Source organism: Diachasma alloeum, unplaced genomic scaffold, assembly GCF_001412515.2.
Source record: "Diachasma alloeum isolate Michigan unplaced genomic scaffold, Dall2.0 Dall_scaffold_78908, whole genome shotgun sequence".
NCBI lineage: Eukaryota > Metazoa > Arthropoda > Insecta > Hymenoptera > Braconidae > Diachasma > Diachasma alloeum.
In genome coordinates, this window is record NW_021683643.1 from 2155636 (window position 1) to 2175915 (window position 20280).

General features: G+C 38.2%; 1 protein-coding gene across 2 annotated transcripts; it reads right to left on the reverse strand.

Annotated features, from left to right (window-relative positions):
• Positions 1 to 832: 832 nt before the first annotated feature.
• LOC107047816 (fibrous sheath CABYR-binding protein) lies at positions 833 to 18394 on the reverse strand. Of its 2 annotated transcripts, XM_015270659.1 has the most exons (9): positions 18270 to 18394; positions 11175 to 11310; positions 10772 to 10946; positions 10200 to 10489; positions 9951 to 10131; positions 7191 to 8123; positions 6779 to 6985; positions 5985 to 6069; positions 833 to 3232 (listed from the first exon to the last, which is right to left on the reverse strand). In XM_015270659.1, the coding sequence occupies exons 1-9, from the start codon at positions 18274 to 18276 to the stop codon at positions 1638 to 1640; spliced, it is 3609 nt and encodes a 1202-aa protein (XP_015126145.1). In that variant the 5' UTR covers positions 18277 to 18394; the 3' UTR covers positions 833 to 1637. The 2 variants fall into 2 exon arrangements, with proteins under 2 accessions (XP_015126145.1, XP_015126146.1); XM_015270660.1 differs by lacking the exon at positions 7191 to 8123.
• Between the last annotated feature and the right edge of the window lie 1886 nt (positions 18395 to 20280).

Below are 20280 nucleotides of genomic sequence, written 5' to 3' on the forward strand. Positions count from 1 at the left end.
TTTAAATCTGGTGTCCATATTGCCCCACCCTCCCCTACACTGAGAGAAAAACAAACACGTCAAACAAGTCTTGTTTGGGCCAACAAAATCGCTAATTGAAAATTGCCAAAAAAGAAGTAGTTTGGTTCGGATTTGAATGTTTCAAACATGAATAATTGCTCTGCTTTCGAGAACAACTGTATATTTGGCTCAAGAGGCAGATAATTCATACGAGACGGTGCCTTTTCAAGATGAAAATATCTCATAGAGGAAAATTTATCAAGAAATATTTAGCTCCTAAGTTACAAGATTGCTATCATAACATTATTATTGTTTCATTGAAGGGTTCATTTCTTGTCTGTGATTATTAGATAACCGAAACGAAAAACTACTATCCCTTGTTCCCCATAAAACAAAGAGTTTTCGGGAGCAAAATACGTATGGCAGTATTGAATAACAAGGGAGGAGTGCTGGAAATGACATTTCTTGCGTGTACAGAGAATGGAATTTTTGTTAAATTACTCGATCTGTTTTTGCGACGAAAATTTTTCATCTTGTGTACTTTCTGCATGTTTGGCAGAAAAAATGCTTTTTTGATAATTTTCAAAAAACTATTTTCTTGGCAGACTTGTTTGAGAGCTCTCTTGGTTTTCTTTCAGTGTACCTTAAATCATTAAATGACTGAGTGGATGGGAATGGAAAGGTCATTTCGGAAGGTTCTGGGTTATTGTTGACATTTTCCGGGGGGGAAACCGAATGAATGGACTTAGAGGAGAATGTAATTGACCGAAAAGCTTTTGTCACGAGAGCTTCCACTGTTTTTAACGAAATTGGGTATTCTTACTCAGGGGACTTCACTTCTGTACGTAACTCCCTTTATTGATTCATAATCGGATTTCTCTTGCAACTGTATCGTTGTCCTTCAATTCACAATTTCACATTCAATTAATATGAGTCATTAACAGTATTAAAACATTACAAACTCTATGTTATCAATTTAGAACAGAATCGATTTGGCAAACTGCTGTGAACGAATAATGCTCAAGATTTCAGAAATTAAAAAAGTTCACACGATTGAGATAAAAGTCTTACATTACATAAATTAATATATCTAAGATGGCCAGACAAGAGAGTGATGATTAAAGCGAATGCTAAACAATCTCTTATTGAACAAGAATATTTCATTATTACTGAACATAAATTTAAAAAAGAAACTGAATAATGGGACTCTTAACGATTAGTAAAAAGTAACACTGCTCTTTGCTCTCGCAATAGTCAGTCTGAATTTTCGTGATGAAATGACTTGTGCGTATTTTGAATTATTCATTTTATCTTATTTAATCCTTCGTTACACACGTGTCCCAGACCTTCTTTCCATGATTATTCCATTACTTTTAGTGAATATTATTCTGCGAACCTCCAACTACTTGATATAATTTCTGTAAAATGAATATTTCACCTTCATTTCTTTACGAACAAAAGTCCGAAGAAAATATTCGTTAAACGTGAGTAACGAAGGGCTGATTGATAACAATAAAAAAACACAAAGAAAACCACAGACTAGTTGAACACTGCCAAGAAACCCCCCCATCATCACAAGTATTATTATTAAAATATTGTGTAAAAAACCTTAGAAAATATCCATTATCTCAGTTTCATCATTGCTCGGAGTCGGGTTTCTTGGTTGGTTTTGTAGTCCCTGGCTTTCCTTTTCTCTTCGGTGGTACTGGGGTGTCTGATGTTGGTGGTGGTGGTGTCTCAGGGACAGATGCGTCGGTCTGCAGTGTCTCACATTTGGGCACTTTCTTCACGATTCTCACAACTTTCTTCGGCTTCTCCATTGAAGCACTACCCTCTGCGCCCTCTTCACCCTCCTTCGGTTTCTTGACGACTTTCTTCACTACTTTTTTCGCAGGCTTCTTCGCCTCGTCAGCTTCACTGGACTCTGTTTTTTCTTCCGAACTCATTTTTTTCACCAGTTTTTTCGTGGCTTTCTTGGGGGCTTTTGCCTCTTCACTTTGACCTTCTGATAATTCGAACTGAGGACTCGTGGGGGGCGTTGCTTCGATGACTGTTGGAGTCCTTGGGACTGGAAATTTTTCCGGTGACGTTGACTTTGGAGAAGGTTCTGGGGTGTCAGGCTCAGGATCTGGGGTTTCCTCTGAGGATTCTGTCGGTGGGGATACATCAAGGGGTTCTGAAGGCTGTGGAGGCTCTTCAACCGGTAGTTGTTGAATCAAGGACTCTGGAGATTTCTCCTGGGGTTCAGGGAGTCGCTCGAGGACTTCTGGACTCGGTTGTGCAGCGATTGCTGCCGCAGCAACTTCTTCAGCTGCTGGTGCAGCCTCAGGCACTTGTGAATCTTCAGGTATCTCTGGGATTTCAGCAGGAGCAACCTCAGGAGTTACTTCGGCTTGCGAAGTAAAGCTTATGGTCTCTGGTTGCACCAAAGGTGCCGCAACAGCTGCACTTGCTGCAACCAGTGGAGTATCCTCATCTGATTTGACATCAGAATCGAACCCACCAGTGCCATTTGGGTGACTGGGCACTGCCTCCAGGGATGGTGGGGCCTGCACAGGTGCAGCAGCCTCCAGAGGCTCAACAATAGCCGAGACAGACTCTTGGACGGGCGCAGAGATGGATGAGATTGCTTCTTCAGTCACTGGTTTGATGTGCTCTGAGACGGATTCCTTGATGTCGGCTTCAAGAACGGATTCAGCTACTTGGATGGGCACTGGGCTCTCGGGGACGTCCTCGGGGTCCTGGGGCTGCTCTGATTCGGAGAGGTTGAGGGACGTCGTCGACTCGAATGTCGTGGGGGAGGTGTAGCCCAAGGGGATGACAGTTTCTCGTGATTCTTCAGGCTTTTCTTCGTCTTCTTCTTTTGGTTTAGGTGATGCAGTCGTCAATGATTGGGCTTTCTCTCCAGACTCTTTGATCGATAAAACTGGGGGTGAAGACGTCAGTGATAAGACTGGGGGCGGCGAAGCGAGGGAGAGGAGGGGAGGGGCTGCGGCTAGGCGCAGCACTTCAGCAAGTGGGGAAGAAGGTTGCTCAGTAGTCGGAGTCGATGATTCTTTGGGGTCTTCTTTTGGGGGTACTGGCTCTTCTTGCTTTTCAGTCGATTGTTTTTCCGTTATCTGCGACGCTGCCGTTGGCTGGGGCTCGAGGGTTACGTCAGAGGTCGGTTCTTGGGGTAATTTTTCGGGGGGGGACTCGGTGATCACGTCTGGTTTTTGGGGTACGGCTTCCTCTGGAGGTGTAGAAAAGATCATTGTCATTTGGAATTAGCGTTGAGAAGAAAGTTGCTGGTTTTCAGCATCATGGTATTGAAATCCAGAAGCAGGATACGGAAATCTAGAACCCTGGGTTCTTAAAGTGAGGACCGATGAGGGTCGGGTAAACAGGTCAATTTCTGGACGGGGGTTAGTTTCTGGACGATTTCAATTAAAAATAGAATGGAATATCTCAATAGAATAAGTTGGATCGAAAAATCGAATTCCATTTACTTTTTATCTCTCTATATTATAAAAATCCAAATCGACTGCTGGTGATAAACTAGAATTTTTTCTCTGATTTTATGAGAAAGTTCAGTGGAATCTAGTACTATTGTACTGAAAACCAGAGACTTTTTTCTTTGTGGAAGAGGGTTATTGTGGAGAGACAGAAGAAGTCCGTACGGTCTGTTTGATGAATTTTGTGGATTTCGACTGATTTTTTTCGGAATTCTTTGTGAGAATTGACGTTGTGAAATTTTGATTATATGGTTTTATATATTAGTGGCGGTTGAAGCACATAAGCAGCAGGGGAAGCATGAAATTAGATGAAAAACGATTAATCACCATGAGAAAGCACTCATTTGTTAGTTGATCCAAGTACTTCGACAATTGTTGTTGTTGAAATCGCTTCGAATATCTATCATTGGAAATCAAAGCTCAATTCTACAGTAAATTATCGAATATTTGCATTTATTCCAGTATTTGAACTTTTAGAGATCTAAATTTTATTTTGAACCCGTTAAAAGATATTTTGAAAATCGGAAAACATTGGGAAATCTATTTCATTAGGAAGATTTATGATATCGTTGAAAAACTGTTATTAATATTTTGTCGGTAAATAATTGATGATAAATTTCGCGCCTCAGGAATCATTTTTTTATCTGCAATAAATTAATGCATATTCAAAATTTTCCCTTAATTTGATTCTATGACAAAAAAATTAGATTTCTGAAAATGGAAATAATTTCCATCGTTCACTTATGAAGATGAAAATGTTAAATGAATATCTTGTAAAGTCAGATTTAAACGGTATTGATTACGTGTGAATTTTCTCAATTTATTTCTCGTACAATTAAATAAAAAAAACGTGATTGAAAATATCCAGATCTAAAGTGTGCACTGTTAAAAATGTTCGTCTGAATTTTCCGTGCCAAATTCCGGAAATTTTTATTGTGTTCGAGTTCCACTGAAATTTCAGTAAATCTTTTTATGGATACATCAAATATTCCATTGATTTTCTGTTCAAATGACCTGGAAATCAATAACATAGTTGATTTTACAGTTCAATTATTCTGTGAAAAAAAAATTCAGAAAAATCAGGAAAATTCAGGGAAAATTGCAAATTCATATAATTTTGTTTCTGAATATTCATGTTCCACTGAAAATTCAATCAAGTTGTGAAATTTCCAATCCACTCCCACTGAAAACTCATGAATTTCAGTGAATTCTACTTATAACTGGAAATTTCATAACCAATTTTCCCCTAAATTCGATTCAATTCTACTCTCATAAGACTTATTTAATATCTTCCATGAAATTTCAAAAAAAATTTAACAGTGTATCCCACAACAAACTGTAGATGGCACTTGGATTATCTTGAGGGGTAGCAGACCCTTCGTGTTTGCCCGAAATTTTTCATGCTGTTCTCTCCTATACGTATTGATTTCTATGGAAATGATGTAATAGGGGTTTCTTCGTTTCGAAAGATAGACAATTATGAAAGGAAATATGATTTGAACATTCATCACATTCAAAGCCATCTGTTCCCTCTCAACAGACATTCAAAGGGTTATATTTTTATTTTGTTTTTGTTCATTATGCATTACGTATTAGCGATGAGCGTCGAAATATTTACCCCAGTCAAGCAAAACGACAACACAAGACGTAGCAATGCTATGGCGCCATGGTCTGTTAATTGCTCTCCTCTGCTCCTGTTTCAAACACTCAAACTTAATTAAATTTGTTTATTCGAATAACTCTTCCTACGACGTAAGTGAATTTGAATGATCAATGTCACTTCATTCCCCGTTAGATTCACCAATGAAAACTCTCAAACATGCCATATCATTAACAAGAGTAACAAACAAAAATTGGAAGCATTTATCTCGAAGTTAATGGCTCTGCATTGTCAGTACTTCATATTCGATCCAATGTTCTTCAACCGATCACTGAGAAAAACAAAGTTTTTTGAGAAATACATCTTTACTCATATTAAGAAACTCGTGGCTTGGAAATTTTCAAGAGCAAAGTATCTTGCACTAAAAAAAACTTTCGTCAAGAAATTTTGTACTTGTCCTAGAGACGAGGATAATTTCTTGATGACGAGAAAGCAATTCGGCATTCCAAGTAGAATTGAATTAATTTATTTAATAGTTTTTTAGCCTGAATTCTAAAATATTTTAGTACAAAAACTACTTGAACTGATTTGAGAACTCGTTTTCTTGATATGAATCAATAGCTCTCATCTTTTGGATAAGTATAAAATTTCTTGGCGTAAGATTTTGTTTTCTTAGTGTGAATTTTCAAGCCATGAATATGTACTTCTCAAGAAACTCTTGTCTTCTCAGTGTACTCGAATTTCTGATTCTCTCGATATTTATTGGGCTTCCAAAATATATTAATTCCCTGTACAATTTATTAATGGACTCTTCAGTGATCTTCAGGTGGTAATCTATGTTTTTGTTTCCCCATAAATATTTTTATTGGTTTTTTCGGTAAATCACATACCGGCTCCCTTCACTGGGGGTGTAGCTGTGGCCGTAGCGGCAGGAAGCGGGGGAGATTTTTCATCATCCACTGGGGGAGTTGTTTCCTAGAAAATTAAATTCATTCTTTAATTTTCTCCTGGTTTTACGTATGTCAACAAAAAATCGTGCAATTCCCATCAGTTTTATAGAATCTAAAAGCCATTGACGTCAATTTTTTTAGTCCCAATTTCCCTCCAATAATGTGTTGTACCTAGCGTGGGGGGTATTTATAATTATAATAAGTTCTAAGCTTGAAGGGATAAATCCCACCAAAGGTTTATCGGCATTTAAATATGAGAATTTATTACTTGATTATAATAACTGTGTCATCTCACTGATTACAAAGAGTTTACGACTTTTGTATGTGTCAGAGGCCAATTCAGGTCTGATCTGTGCAGGCTCAACCGTCTCTTAAATAATACATTGATTGTTTATATTTCATTACTTGGTCAGCATAATCCAGTTACGTTGGGAAGTGTCATAATGACAATGCTCCATGTCCACATATTCAAGAATAACGCCATTGACCAAATTTGGGGCATAACAAATGATTCTTTGAGTGATCGTTAATAAATAGATTTTTGTAAAGTTATTTTATTCGAAATGATAAAACGGTCTACGTTGATTTTGGCCAGTTTTCAATTAATATCTCGAAATCTAAGAGAGTACAATTTTTGTCGTGGCCTTCTTTGTAGCCGTCAATTCGCTCTCCAAAAAACGTTGTTACGGATTTCGTTATCTCGCTTAGATTCAAACTGTTTCAATTCAATTTACTTTTACTGGAGTCTTCTCTTTTGTCGAAGGTGTAGCATCAAGCGTTGTACATATTTTCTTCCAGATATTATCGAAGCTGTCGCGTCCCATGTAATCTATCTGTCCCTGTTCCCAACTGTATTTCCTCATGTGTTCCTCAAGAGCCACTTGTTCCGGACTCCTCGATTCTCCCAGTGTCAGCTGCGCCAGCGCGCCAGCGATACCACTCTATCAAAAAAAAGTTAAAAATTACCCTAAAATCACAAGAAAAGAGTCAGAACTACTTGAACCGATTTCCCTCTATTTTTTCAAGTAAAACTAATTGAAATGTTCAATCAAAAATGCAAAAGTGCAGCTAAAAATGCGAGTGGCAAGGCTATTCTCGACAAATGTCTGGAAGTTTTTAGATGACATTCACGTAGTTAGTACTTACATCGCTATTCTCAACATCGCCGGAATGTATCTCTGTGTGCGTTGTTGTGCTTGAGGATTCTGTACAGGTTTGGGAATAGGATTGTGATGTACTAACTTCGATTTTCGAAACTCTATTATCTGTCAGTCTGTCTGACGTATGATGAGACGAACTACTACTTTCCTTACTACTATTTTCCTGATGCACGTGTTCACGAGTGATATGAGACAACCGATCGCTAGGATCTTCATGAAATTGAGTATCGTGATGCCTATGCACTTCATGACTGTGACTATGATTTTGAGTTTGGGTTTGATTTGACTGGATGTCAATGGGTGAAAAACTCTGATGACTTTGACTCCGACAATCATCGAAATGACCATTTTCACGAGAATGAGAGCTTGGCACATGTTCATAATGTCTGTGTTCTTCATGACTGTGATAATGAGTTTGATGCGGACTTTTCGACTGATGTGGCTGATAATCAACGGGTGGGGGAGGAATTTGATGACTTTGCTGATGACTTTGATGCTCTGAACGGTTAATTTGTCTACCTGAAGGCTCACGATACTCATAATAACATGTTTGATTACTAAGAACATTGACTATAGGACAACTATCATGATGATGAACATGAATCTGATGACCCTGAATACTTGCAGCAAGTGAATGATCATGATTATGTCTTTGCCCATCATCAGAAGTGACAAATGCATGATGATGCGTTTGAATCGGTTCTACATGAGCCGTGGAATGATCTATAACCCCATGAAAATCTTCTTGTACAAAATTGTCCCAGGGATCCTTAAACTCGGAGAAATCCGGCTCAGCCATGTCGATTTCGTCAGTTGTTCGGTCAGTCGCGTCATGAAAAACGTGGTATCTCGTGTTAATGGGTATTGGGGCCGTAGGAAGTAGGATATCGTGCCAGTGTAGAGCCAAAGTTGTGCTGGCCTATGCAAGCATATCATGCCAAAACAGAAAAAAAAATGCACACCAAGTCTATTAGTCACAGAATTAGAACATTCACTAGGTCTTTTGAAAAAATGATGAATTGAAACATAATAGGACGCAATACCTTGAACCCATTAGTCCCAATACACCCTTAACTATTATACCGGGCTAAATCCATACAGCACGCATGATAAAATGAGAAAAATTTTAAGGGGAGGTGAACCACAGGAAAAACCTTTTCTGTACTGCTTCTCTCGATTCCTCGTCTGGGAATTGGTATTGCATACTTCCCAAACTCGGAAACTTGAAAATCATTACAAAAAAATATTGTCCCAGGGCTGTTGCGATGAACTTTCTACTCGTGCGCGTGGCCACACGAGTATATCGTCATAATATCACAAAACTAATTTCTTGCCACAAGAAATTGGTTTTTCCGTGTCAGAAGATGAGAAAATGACTGCAAATGTTAAAAGCTTCGATTCAGTGAATCATGAATCTGAGACTTTCGTATTGAATGAATAGAGAGTTGATGCAAAGGAAAACCTCCAGATATTAAAAAAATATAATCGTCGCTTACGCTCAATCGCTCTAAGTTCAAAGGGAAGTAATATCTTCTTTTCCTTCTGTCAAACTATTCTTGTCTTTTAAGGAATTTTATCTCATGTCGAATAAATACATCATCTTTTCATTCAGTTCCTTCCTCCTTAGCCCGAAGAGCACCGATTTCTTGTCTGAAACCTACCCTAAATTGATCAAATATGTATGCGATGTTTTTCGCTCAAGAAATGATTTGTGTGATATTACGCCGATTTTTCTCCTAGTGTAAAAAACTCCATCGCAGCAGCCCGAAAAAATACTATTTCGTCAATTATGCACGGAAAGTTGGATTTTCTTCCCCAAATGAGGGACGGAAAGTATCTTATTTCATTCCTCGAATTTCTGTTGTTGGTGACGATTCTTCTAATGACTTAACCCCTGTTCCTCGGTGGATTTACGAAGAAAAATCAAACTTTATCGTGCATTTATGGCGAAAAATAGTATGCGTAATAGTATGACAAAAAAATAAAATCTCCAATTTTGAGTTTTAAAAATAGAACTTTAAAAAATTTTCCTCGATAAATTGAAAAGTTTTTTTTCCTAAACCTCCCCTCAAGAATTATACCAACAGCTGGGATTTCCTGGTAGGATTACGAGGGTTCAAAGTGCATCCAGCTATTTTGTTTTCAATTCAAAAATAGGATTCATCAATATACTCGTAATATGTAGATCGCAGTAAATAGAAACTGTAATGCGTCTTATCGAAAAAGAATAAAAAACGTTCGTTTCGTGCGTTGGAAGTTTTGAAATAAAATCAAAAATAGTTTCAGCACGGTGCGCAGTTTGTTTTGATATAGGAAATATTTTTAGAAAATTCTATAATCTTGCCAATTTAACACCTACCAGAACAGAGCGGTGAATAAGACGTGATAGAGAAATGTGAATGAAATTTGCTGTAACATTTGCAGCGGTGCAAAGAGCCACTAATTGGCACGCTAAATTGTGAGTAAATAATCTAAAAAAATCTAGACAAAAAATAATCAACGAAAATTCTTCATTATCTCTTACCTCGCGATTACGCGTGTCCCTGTGTTCATTTCTTAGCTTGCGGAATCAGTAAAAGGGTGGTAAGCATTACAATTGTCAGGCCAATCTTGTAAGTACAATGTATTAGATATCAAATCTCTTAACTAGTATCAATTATTGATTATTCCATTGATTCGGTCTCACGGCATTAGTTGAATTTCATTGGAAAACGATTAATTGATTTATTTGGATTGAGGAACTTACCATGACTGGTGATAACTCGCGGTGAACACTTTCGCAGAAGATGTTCCACCAGAGTTGAAGGAGTGGTTGGAGGTGATTGCTTCCTGGGGCTGGTTGAACTTCACCAGTTAATGAGTCAAAGTACTGGAGCCAGGGCTTCGTGCTTCCGATGAAATGAATGATCCTGACGTCTTCTCCGAACCTTTATGGAAGAGAATATTCAATTATCTATGAATTGACAAAAATGCACTGAGAAATAGAAGTCTTTACTGTTTGTAAGCCGGAAGATATGAGTAAGTCGCAGTGGAAGACATGTTGTAGATGAAGGGCAGGTGTTTCGAGATGTCTTTATGAGCCCAATCACTGAAGTAAGAGTTCAGTAGCCCCTGGTCGCCACCATCGAAGGATCCTTGGGATGCTGCGAATGATGTTAATGATGCAAATGTCTGTTGGGACGGTGTGAATACAAATACTCCGGAGTTGAAGCAATCTGGCCAGCCTACGTCCGGGGCTGCTGATAGCTCCTCTCGGTCGAAGAGCTCGTCACAGTTTCTGACCACCTGAATCCCAAAAGTTTGAATCAATTCTTATGCACTAATAATTGACGTGTACTTCAATTAATTTGGATGAAGAGGATACTCTGGAGTAAAGTGAAGAAGAGGAATTCTTTGCAGATTATTTTGCAAATATCTGTAAAACTATTGGGTGTAGGACAAAAGTTGCCTTTTAGATCTCATTCATCCGCGTATCAAGTATCTAGAAAGCTGTGAGGTTTAAAGAAAAATGTCAAAAGACTTTATTTATAGTGTCGGACTAGATCTTGAGGGACAGAAATAAATTACCAAAGTGTCTGCATCAACAAAGACACATCTCTCGTACTGCGTGAGTCTCCAGCAATGTAACTTCGTGAAAGTTATTCCCAATTCTGGTCTAGCCAGCAGTGCAAGATTCGCCTCGTCCCGCGAGTCGAGGACATTGACCTCTTGAACCACAGTGAAAATCGCCGACAATTTTTCCCTGAAAACAATCTCAGTTAACGAATCTCAGGCCCTGACAATTCATTGGCAAGTTTACTGCCAATAGCACACGCGTAAGCTAATCGCGGTTTAAGGTCAAGTGTACTTTCGCCGTTGGCTGAAGTTTTTGGCAGCCACCGCAGCCTTTCGATACTGCGATGATACTCCCTCTTGAATTGAACATTTCACCTCGATTTAGGAGGTAATGAGAAGCAGAAATCAACAATACCTCATTGACTGGGTGACACCAGGAGTGATAAGTACTGCCAGATCATGCTTGGTCCCCACACGCCTCAATGAGTGCGCCAATACCAGTGCTCCGAGGGAGTACGAGTCATTGGTGGCCAATGTGACCCATGCAAACCCTGAAATTAAATTGTAAACGAAATTCATTCTTTTTATATTTTCACAGTGCTCTACTTTTTTAATGAACACCATCCAAGTACTTTGGCTATTTTTTTCTCCAGTGAAATGCTTTTATACTTTGGTAGTCGAACATCAGAGTTTTCATTTGAGCCCCATTTGACCCTAGCTTCCGGACATTTTACAATGAGTTTATTTGTCAACTTTGCAGATCTGAATTTGAATCTTGATATTGAACCGATAGAATAAATTTTTAAAATCTGAAAAACAATTGAGCAGTTTACTTTTGGAGGAAGATTCATGACATAATTGAAAAATTGCAATTTTTGAAAATTATGAATAGTTTATAAATAATCAATTTTCCACCATAAATGCCTAAAAACTGAGGTTTCCGAAAATTTAAACAACTTCAATCATGTATTGATAAACAACGAATGTTTAAAGAAAATAATAACTCTGTGCAAAATATTATTTGAATGACGCTGAATAGTCATGATTTTTTTCAAATTTTTTAGTGTGGTCTGTATCAAACTGTAAAAGATACTTGGATATCCTTAAGAGAAATTTATATAAAAGTTTCAGGGCTTTGTAACGCCGTAGGAAATAGTTGAATATGAGTTCGAATAGGTTGAGAGGGAAATTAGAACACTTAATATTAGTTTCCAAAAAAAGTCCACTGTTAGAAAATTCACCTGTAACTTCCTGATTTCTTTCAACATGAAATTGATTTCTAGTAAAATTACAAAAATCTACACATTTGTCACAACTTTGAAAACATGTGATTCAAGGGTCAAGAATGGTTCGTTCATAAACCATTTAAATAAGAAGATCGGAATCTTCAAAAGTTGGAATATTTCAATGATTTCATGAATCTCTCAAGAAGACTTTACGCTGCGCTCCTTAATTAAAACACCATTGGTCGCGCTATGAGCGGCGCTCCGCACTTTTCCCGATTTTTTAAATTACACTGCAGTAAAACCTCAGAAAAATTTCACAAAATTTGGCATCTCATTTTGAAATCTCTAGAAGCTCTATCAATGAAAATATCTGCCAAAAATATCATAACTAGTTAGATTTTCAAATTTCTATCCCAAAACTCCGGGCCGTGTACCATGTATTAGGCCAATTTTCAGAAAAACATGGCAACTTTGAGCTTGAACATATAATTAAGGGTAACACTGGACATAAAAAATCTCACAGGACTTCTTCAAGTATACGATCTAAATCACTGGTGATTTTTGTCAGATTCTTCCTAGATCTTTCAAATTTATCATTAATCTTGTTACGGCGCGACCAACGGCGTTTGCAACTTTTGCGTGACCAACGTAGTGTTAAACTGCCTATCACCAGAATGGATAATCTCGCCCGACAAATCCGCAAGAAATCGATCACGAGATTGAATTTCTATTCGGAAAATATTGGTCTATGCCTAGGTAATATCCAATGAAAATCTGGAAATTCAAACTTGTCCTGAAACTGCATCCAGGCAGGGAACTGAACCCGGAACATCGGGAAGTCTCCCAGCTTTATTTAAAATTTTCGCAAAAATTCGAGTGTCAATGTCCCACTATATTTGCACCACCATCCAGATAACACTGGGTTCAGCGTTCCCCGCGACCATCGAGCGATTACGTAATTCAACTTCCTAAAGAAAAAAAATCACTCAGCGGCTCCTGATCGATTCATATCTCAAATTCTAAATATATCATGTCTAAACGTCTGACGCTGAAAAAAATTCTCGTTTTCTCTGTTACATCAGTCATAGTTCATCCGTGAAAATATTATCAGTTTGTGTTTTAACAGAAAATTTCAAGGAAAGAGTGCGGGGAATGGGATGAAGAATGGGTCGAGTGTTTTCAGAGGGAGAAAGGAGGATGCTGCTGAAGTTCACGTGGCAGAGAGCCAGGATTTGATATATTTATACATCCCTAGTTGAATTCCTGTCTTTCGGATACAGCAAAATTCATGACGACTTCATCAAAAGAATCTCCATCAACTTCATCTCCATGAATTTGTCTACAATTACATTTCAATGGGACTGCCGTAATGAATAGCCCTGACTCCCTATCTCTGCTATTGTCAATCGATTATGACAATCATAAGACAATTGATCGGTTTATCAATACTACGTACTATTCACTCGAGTGCGTCATTTGAGATTCACTTGTCGCAGACGCAATAAGGCACGTGTAAATTAACGGGTAATGTGTAGGAAGTTGGCACAACTTGGCAGCAGCACAATGTGCATTAATCCAGTTATTACATTCTTGAACACGTGTTCTACGAATTTTTCATCAAGTTAAAGTGAAAAATTGAAAAGCATTTTTCAAGAGCACATTGTACAAAATTTAATTTGGTCTCTCGAGTAAAAAGTATTGCGATACGTGAGGATATCTGGAATGTTTACTCATCTATACGGGATTTTATAGGTTTTTCATAGCGTTAATTTTCGGACTTTTGGAATCATAGTTTGATATAACACAAAAACTCCAAAACTTCAATTTAAATGATTACAAAGTCTTCATTCTAGTGATGCCATGAGACGCGAGAGAAACGAGATGAGATGAGACAAACGAGACAAGAGACATGACGAGACGAGACGATAAGAGTCATTCGAGACAATGACAGAAACGAGACGAGACGAGAAGAGTCATTCGAGACAATGACAGAAATGAGATGAGACGAGAAGAGTCATTCGAGGTAATGACAGAAATGAGACGAGACGAGAAGAGTCATTCGAGACAATGACAGAAACGAGGCGAGAAGAGAAAAGCCGGTCGAGAACGAGAGAAACGAGAGGCGAGACGAGAGTCGAAAGAGCCTCCCCCTCTCTGTCCCTCTGTGTATTTTTTTTCCGTGCAAATTGGATTATAGAGACTAGACGAGAGAATCTCTCAATTCTCGACGAGACGAGAGAAGAAATTACTCTCGTATTTTGATACGAGACGAGACGAGAGAATGATTTTCTGAGATGAGACGAGACGAGAAACTGCGTCTTCTCGTCTCGTCTCGCGGCATCACTGCTTCATTCATCCAATTCAAAGTCGCAGCGTTGAAAATTGTCGAGTCGAAATCAATTGAATGTTGAAAAGTTTTCTTACAGTGTAACATTGCAACAAACAAAAGGTTCAGCATCTGCATAACCCAGTTATTACATTCTTGAAAACGTTTTCTACGTGTTAATTTTTCATCAAGTTGAAGTGAAAAATTGGAAAGCATTTTTCAAGAGCACACTGTAGAGAATTTAATTTGGACTTTCGAGTAAAAAATATTGCGATACTTGAGGATATCTGGAATGTTTGCTCATCTATACAGGATTTCATAGGTTTCTCAAACTGTCATATGGGATCATAATAATAGCTTGATGTAACACAAAAACTCCAAAACTTTAATTTAAATCTTACAAAGCTCTCATTCATCCAATTCAAAGTCGCAGTGTTGAAAATGTCGAGTTGAAATCACTTGAATGTTGAAGAGTTTTCTAACAGTGTAACATTGCAATAAACAAAAGGTTCAGCATCTCCAGTAGACGCACGAATCCCTGACCTCGCTCAATTTCTAGTATTATTACTCTGTTCGTGAAAGAAAGTCCTCAAATAATTTCCCCAAAACATTCGTCTCGTTATCAGCGATAACGAGATAACCTTTTTACGTGTGACTCACGTGATATCCTCATGGTCTAAATCGAGGATTGTTTTCGCCATGAAATGCTTGTGAGCTTGATTCTACAAGTGGACAGATAAATCCTCATGAATACCGTCGCAACGATTTCCTCTCCAGGCGGAGCGGGTCAGCTGGACAAAAAAAAAAGATGGACTACATCCCATCGAGCTGGAAGCGGAAACCCCGGCAAAGGACATCCCTTCGTTGAAGAACAATGAGCCAGGCTAACGGTTGTCTATGAGAGCTTCATACGTGTGATTGAATTACAACGGGCGAATGCGGAGATGATAAAAAAACTAGAGCGAGACTCGATTCATCTTCACGACACAGACCTTGATAAGTTCAGATTAGCGTGGGTCAAATTGGTGGAGCGTATATTTAGAATCATATGGTGCTATGCGAGAGGTTTCGGCATTTTAAATGGACGTAACACTTGTGCTTCGCTTTTTGCATTGTTTTGACCTCAAATTTCTTCGGCCATGTGATGAACAATACTTTTGTCTGTCTAATGGCGAAATTACTACTCTTGCTACAGACCAATCTTCGTACAAGATACCACACACTGATAGAAAAACATGTTGTCAAGCAAGTCTTGTTTGGGCCAACAACATCGCTAGTTGAAAATTGCCAAAAAAGAATTTGTTTGGTTCGAATTTGAAAGTCTCAAACATGAATAATTGTTCTGCTTTCGATAGCAATGAAATATTTGGCTCAAGAGGCGGATAATTAACACCAGACGGTGCCTTTTCAGTATGAAAATATCCTTTTTCATAAATCTTCCATAAAGGAAAATTTATCAACAAATATTTTATCCCTAAGTTACAAGATTGCTCTGATAACATTGTTATTGTTTCATTTAAGGGTTCATGTGTTGTCTGTGATTATTAGACACCCGAAACGAAAAACTACTATCCCTTGTTTCGCATAAAACAAAGATTTTTCGGGAACAAAATACGTACAGGAGTATCGAATAACGAAGGAGTAGTGCTAGAAGTGACATTTCTTGCGTATACAGAGAATGAAATTTTCTGATTTTGAGAAGTATGCAATACCAATTTCCAGCTGAGGAATCGTGAGAAGCAGTACAGAAATAGTATATTTCGTGTCGAGTACCACTGGGGTTTTCGACGAGTGTGAGGTTGGCCGAACCGAAAGCGAGGCGTGCCAATCACACTCGTCGAAAATCCCCGTAGCACTAGGCGCGAACGATATTTTTCCGTAGTAACTTTCATTTTTTGCCAGTGCGGGGAAGGGTCAATACCAATTCCCGGACTAGGAAAAGTGAAAGTCAGTACGAAAAAATACTACTTGTTAATATTTGAATGTTATCTTGAGTCCAATTCAGGGTGACAATCTTGATAACTGTTCCTCAACCGTCAATTAAATCTCAATAAATTTCAAACACTGTAATAGGAGGCATCGGAAATAGGACTACTGGCTCTTTTATTCCTTACAGAGAATGAACATATTATGATACTAAGACGAAACTTGAGATGCCAAACGTCGCGACGACCCGGCGTCGACTCCAAGGGTTTATATTTACGCACAAACCGCTATCCATGGTTACTCTCATAATAGCACTCCAGGATTTGCGAGGGAAATTCATGCACTTTGTCACCGAGTCAAGTACTTTTTATTGTCACAATGCGCAACTTCCGTTAGAACGGGTTTTCTATTTGTCAGACGTTTTAGGAGCATCTACCGCACTGTCAGTCAGAATTTCAAAAAATCAGTTACCGGTCGAGAGTTAATTTTCCAAATTATAATCTTGAATTGAACCTGAGCTGAAATTATTCATTTGATGCTTGTCACTTCCTGTGTAATAAACAAGACATTTTCAATGACAGATTAATTTTTGAAATCTGAATGCATAGAATTAAATTTTGAAAAACTTAAAAATTTCATTCAATTGTTGATTGAATTTTCATCATTTTGAATGTCTTCAATGATCATTCAATTAAGCTCTGCAGAGTGAAATTCGAATTGTGTTTTACGAAAATTCATGAGAATTCATATAAATTCATGAAATTTCACAAGTTTCAATTATTTGACAATTCAACCCCATTTACCTGAAGTTTCCTCATTTCTACGAACTTTCTCAGAATAATTGAACAAAAATTTACAATTCCCCCACATTGCAATGATCAAATTTGAAATTCCCGTGTAACCGTAATGTGATAAAAATATCCAAAAAGTGTACGGAAATGTCAGCAAAAAATTTTGAACAATATTTTCGCAATCCTATGTAAATTATTCGTTAAACGTTTAATTTCCAAATTTTCTCTTAGTCCGATGTGATTAAACCGGCTGTTCTAAACTCCCCTTAACCACGGGCCCGTGCATAACATAACAGATTAGTTGCTCATAATCTGATGAGAGTTTATTTCATCTGCAACACGTGCCAATTGCTATTTGTCACTCATCTAAGCGGCATCCGTAACACGGATCAACTTTCAAACAATCCACCCACACATCCAGAATGCGGAAAATAATCGTCCCACGAGCAGTATCCACATATAATTTCAATCATACGAAATTTATTTATAAAAAATACAAGACTTGATTTATCCCGACAAGTCCAGGGTCTAAAATATACCGGGCTTCTCGGGCCTCTTGCAGTCGCTCGCTGCGTTTATCTAAAATTAACGTGTAAATTCTTGACATACACGAGACATAAAAAGCCATCGAATCTCGCGGGTTGAGGGCTTTCGCTGGAATTCGAAGAACGAGAAAACATCATCAATAAATTTCGTCAATATTCAATTTTACATAGAGTAACTTTCAATTATCGTATCATCAACCTAATTTCACAGTTTAATTCTCATACTGATGATCGAATAAAATGGGAGCACAATAATTCGCCTGTAATAGCCCCTGAATTATGGGCGCGGCAATAAATTCCCTGATTTAAATGCTAATTCATCCGATCGGTGGTATCTTCAGCGCAAGCGCTTTGCATTTATCTCGCAATGAGCGGGAATTGTCGTAAATAAATTAATGAATCATCAAGTTCAACTTCACGTAAACAATAAATAGAGAATAGATAAAGTGTAATGACGCATTACGGGATCCACTGTCAAACTGCCGGCGTAATTGCCCTTAACTAGATCACTTTCAAGTCAAGTGAACTGTCGTCGATGATGCCAATGAGCCCTGTGCTTCGTTTACGTTTGAAGGTCATCGAAGACCGGTTACACAGGGCGACGTTTCGGATCAATTCAGGAAGCGACCGAAATTACAAATGTATTTTCACGGAAATAATGACAGAAAAGTATGTCGTAAATACGTGATAACTTACCACCCATTGCGGACGGAACGTTCAGTTACGATGAACTTTTGTCAATGGACAGCCGACACAAATCACAAACAGCAAAAATTTTTTTGATTCCTCAAAACGTGTGTCTCTCGTCGTCGCCGCTACACGAGTGTGTGCCTGAATGGAATCAAGGTTCTTCGTTCATCTCCGAATATTTGACGAATATTGATATCAAAGGGATTGAATATATCCACGGATTGTTATAAATTTGAAAAAATATAATTTCCTTCTTCATCGACTGTTGGTCAAAAAAACAATGATCAATTTTTACCGATTGTCGACAATTTATCTTCCGTAAATGCAAAAGAATTTGAAATTATCGACGCTCTAAAGGTAAATGATTGATCCGCAAACTTTAATTGTCGAATATCTAATTTTCATTATTTATCCGAAGAACTCAAAATATGAATTAATTGAAATGATTATCCCCGATTCAATTTTCGTAATTCCACTCGCAATTAAATCTCATATATCGTAATAAATAATAAAAACATCCACCGATTGAAATTAATTTGAAGAAATATTTTGAAGAAATAATTCATCGACTGTTGGTAAAAGGAAAACAATCAATTTTTACCGTCTATCGGCAATTTATCTTCCATAAATTCTAAAGAACTTGACATTATCGACGCTCCAAAGGTAAATGATTGATCCGTAAACTGTAATTGTCAGATATATAATTTTTTAGCATCTGGATTGGATTATTAATCCGAAGAACTCGAAATATGGATTAATCGAAATGATAATTCCCGATTAAATCTCCGTAATTCCACTCGCAATTACATCTCACATATCGCAATAAATAATACAAGTAATGATTCCTCAGTCATTACAGACATACCAGAAAATCGTATAATATCCCCTCCGGGCAACCTCCCACCAAGCCCCCATAATTCCGGCGTACGCTCCCGCGTTTTATTCCATAATGAATATAATTATCGACAGGGTAGCGATATAATGAGCACTTTGAGTCAGTGGCGCGTACCACCGACGGGAACTGTATAGATTTACCAGCATAAAACAACTATAAAAGAGAACTCCACAGAAATAACCGAGCACAAACATGCGTATGCATCTATAATGCACAATAATTAATATAATTCTCAATTTATAAGTCAGACGGCGGAGAAAAAGGAATATTAAAATTTCAGAAGGGGCCTCCGAACGTTATCGAATCTTCTGCAATGACATTTGGTTTGGGTGCCTCTGGGAAGAGATGTCGGTCATTAAGCGAAGACCCTCTATTAAAGAATCCCTCCGCCGTTCTGCCTCACTCCATTCGATTTCTCTCCTTCGTCTCTCCCTTGTACTTCTCCAGTTCTCGTAGTCGGGATTTTCGAGTGGCGAACGAGTGGCTCTGGGGGCTTTGTTGATTCAAGGCGATAATGCTAGGCTGCGAGAGGACGCTTTTTTTTCCTCTCGCCCTCTCGTCTCGTCTGTCTCGACGAAAAGGAGAGAATGGAAAACAGAGGTGGACGAGAAAGAAAAAAAACAATTATTGGAAAAAAAGTAACGATCATGGGTGGTGGGGGGGAGGGAGAAGAGGAAGACGGCAGTTGATAATTATAGATTCTCATTCTTTCAAGCTCCGAATGTCTTGTCAATACTAGAGTTATAATCAATTTTTTTCGTTCACCGAAATGAGAAAGAGAGAAAAAAAACTGAAGCCATTGAATCGACGGGGAATTGTCGTTAACCTCTCATGATTTCTCTCGGTGATTTGAAGTAAAAAAATTGTGTAAAAAAAATTATCAACTCTCCATATGGTACCTTCGGGTCTTCGGAGCTCCCTCTCCTGTTCTCCGGGATTCTCAGATTGAGCGATATGGTCCCTCGGGGTACATATATCCCCGAAAAGTCGTCGAATCGATAGGTTTCCATTGGACTATGGGTATGGGACACCTCGAATTTAATTGCCACCGGCAGCAGATTAGGCGAGGCAGATAAAGGTGGCCCCGAGGAGAGAGATATGTTGGGGTAAAGGGGGGAATGG

Bases quoted from the DNA above. Each gene is read 5' to 3' on its own strand.
- LOC107047816 (XM_015270659.1), bottom strand. The intron at 8,124-9,950 runs GTAAGTTCCTCA...ATGCTTGCATAG, and splicing joins GCGAGTTATCACCAGTCATG to GCCAGCACAACTTTGGCTCT. The intron at 6,986-7,190 runs GTAAGTACTAAC...TTTTTTTGATAG, and splicing joins GCGATGTTGAGAATAGCGAT to AGTGGTATCGCTGGCGCGCT.